The following is a 724-nucleotide window of genomic DNA, read 5'->3' on the forward strand; positions in this document are numbered from 1 at the left end:
CAGTAGCAGACACTCACCCCCAGGCACAGCTCCAACTGACCTTGAAACGCTGGGGAAGGGAGCGCAGAAGCTTGACCTTGACGGACAGGCCAATGAGGGTGGCCATACTGCAGTGCGGAATGGTGGGCGTGAAGGCCACAGCAACTGTGCTCTCAGGGTCGCTCACCTGGTTATGGATGGGGGAGATGTCAGGCGTCTTGGCCCTTCCAGAAAAAACCCCCTCTTCTTAGTTGGTTGGTTTGAGCAAGTTCGTCTAACTTCTACGAAGCCTCGGTTTCCTCATCCATAAAATGGGCACAACAATCCTCCCTCCCAAACAGCCCACTAACTGTTCGTGAGCTGACAGAACTCCAGCCCCTAATGCACAGCTGAACCTTTCTGATTCTTCCGAACAACGTCTCCCTCGGACGCTGAGAGTAACTTACCTGCACCCGGACTTGCTCTACTACGTTTAATTCCTCTAGCGTCAGTGGATGCTCTGGGTCGTTGATGGAGCGAATAAGATGTGGCCAGTGAAGGAAAGCGGTCTCCGCGCCTTTGCCCCCTCAGAACCCTCCGCCAGGAAGACCCGGTCCCCACGCCGCGCCTCCACCTGCGGAACATCACTTCTCCCCTCCACCCCCAGCCCGGCGACCGCGCCCCACGCGCAGCAGAGGCGGATATCGAAGATCTCGCGTGCGTCGATGCTGTCGGGAACCTCCTCGTCCTCCTCGCCCGCCGTCAC

At 58.3% G+C, this 724-nt stretch overlaps 1 protein-coding gene across 1 annotated transcript in view; it reads right to left on the minus strand.

Moving 5' to 3' along the window:
- LOC103581170 (mitotic spindle-associated MMXD complex subunit MIP18-like) overlaps positions 1–724 on the minus strand; it is a gene marked incomplete at both ends in the record, with an annotated part of 2,828 nt that extends 2,104 nt beyond the window's left edge. The window contains 3 exons of the mRNA XM_008563064.1: positions 41–166; positions 426–505; positions 664–724. Coding sequence (XP_008561286.1) covers positions 41–166; positions 426–505; positions 664–724 — 267 coding nt within the window. The remainder of the gene's footprint in view (positions 1–40; positions 167–425; positions 506–663) is intronic.

This window comes from Galeopterus variegatus, unplaced genomic scaffold (genome assembly GCF_000696425.1).
Source record: "Galeopterus variegatus unplaced genomic scaffold, G_variegatus-3.0.2 Scaffold12492, whole genome shotgun sequence".
NCBI classification, from domain to species: Eukaryota; Metazoa; Chordata; class Mammalia; order Dermoptera; family Cynocephalidae; genus Galeopterus; species Galeopterus variegatus.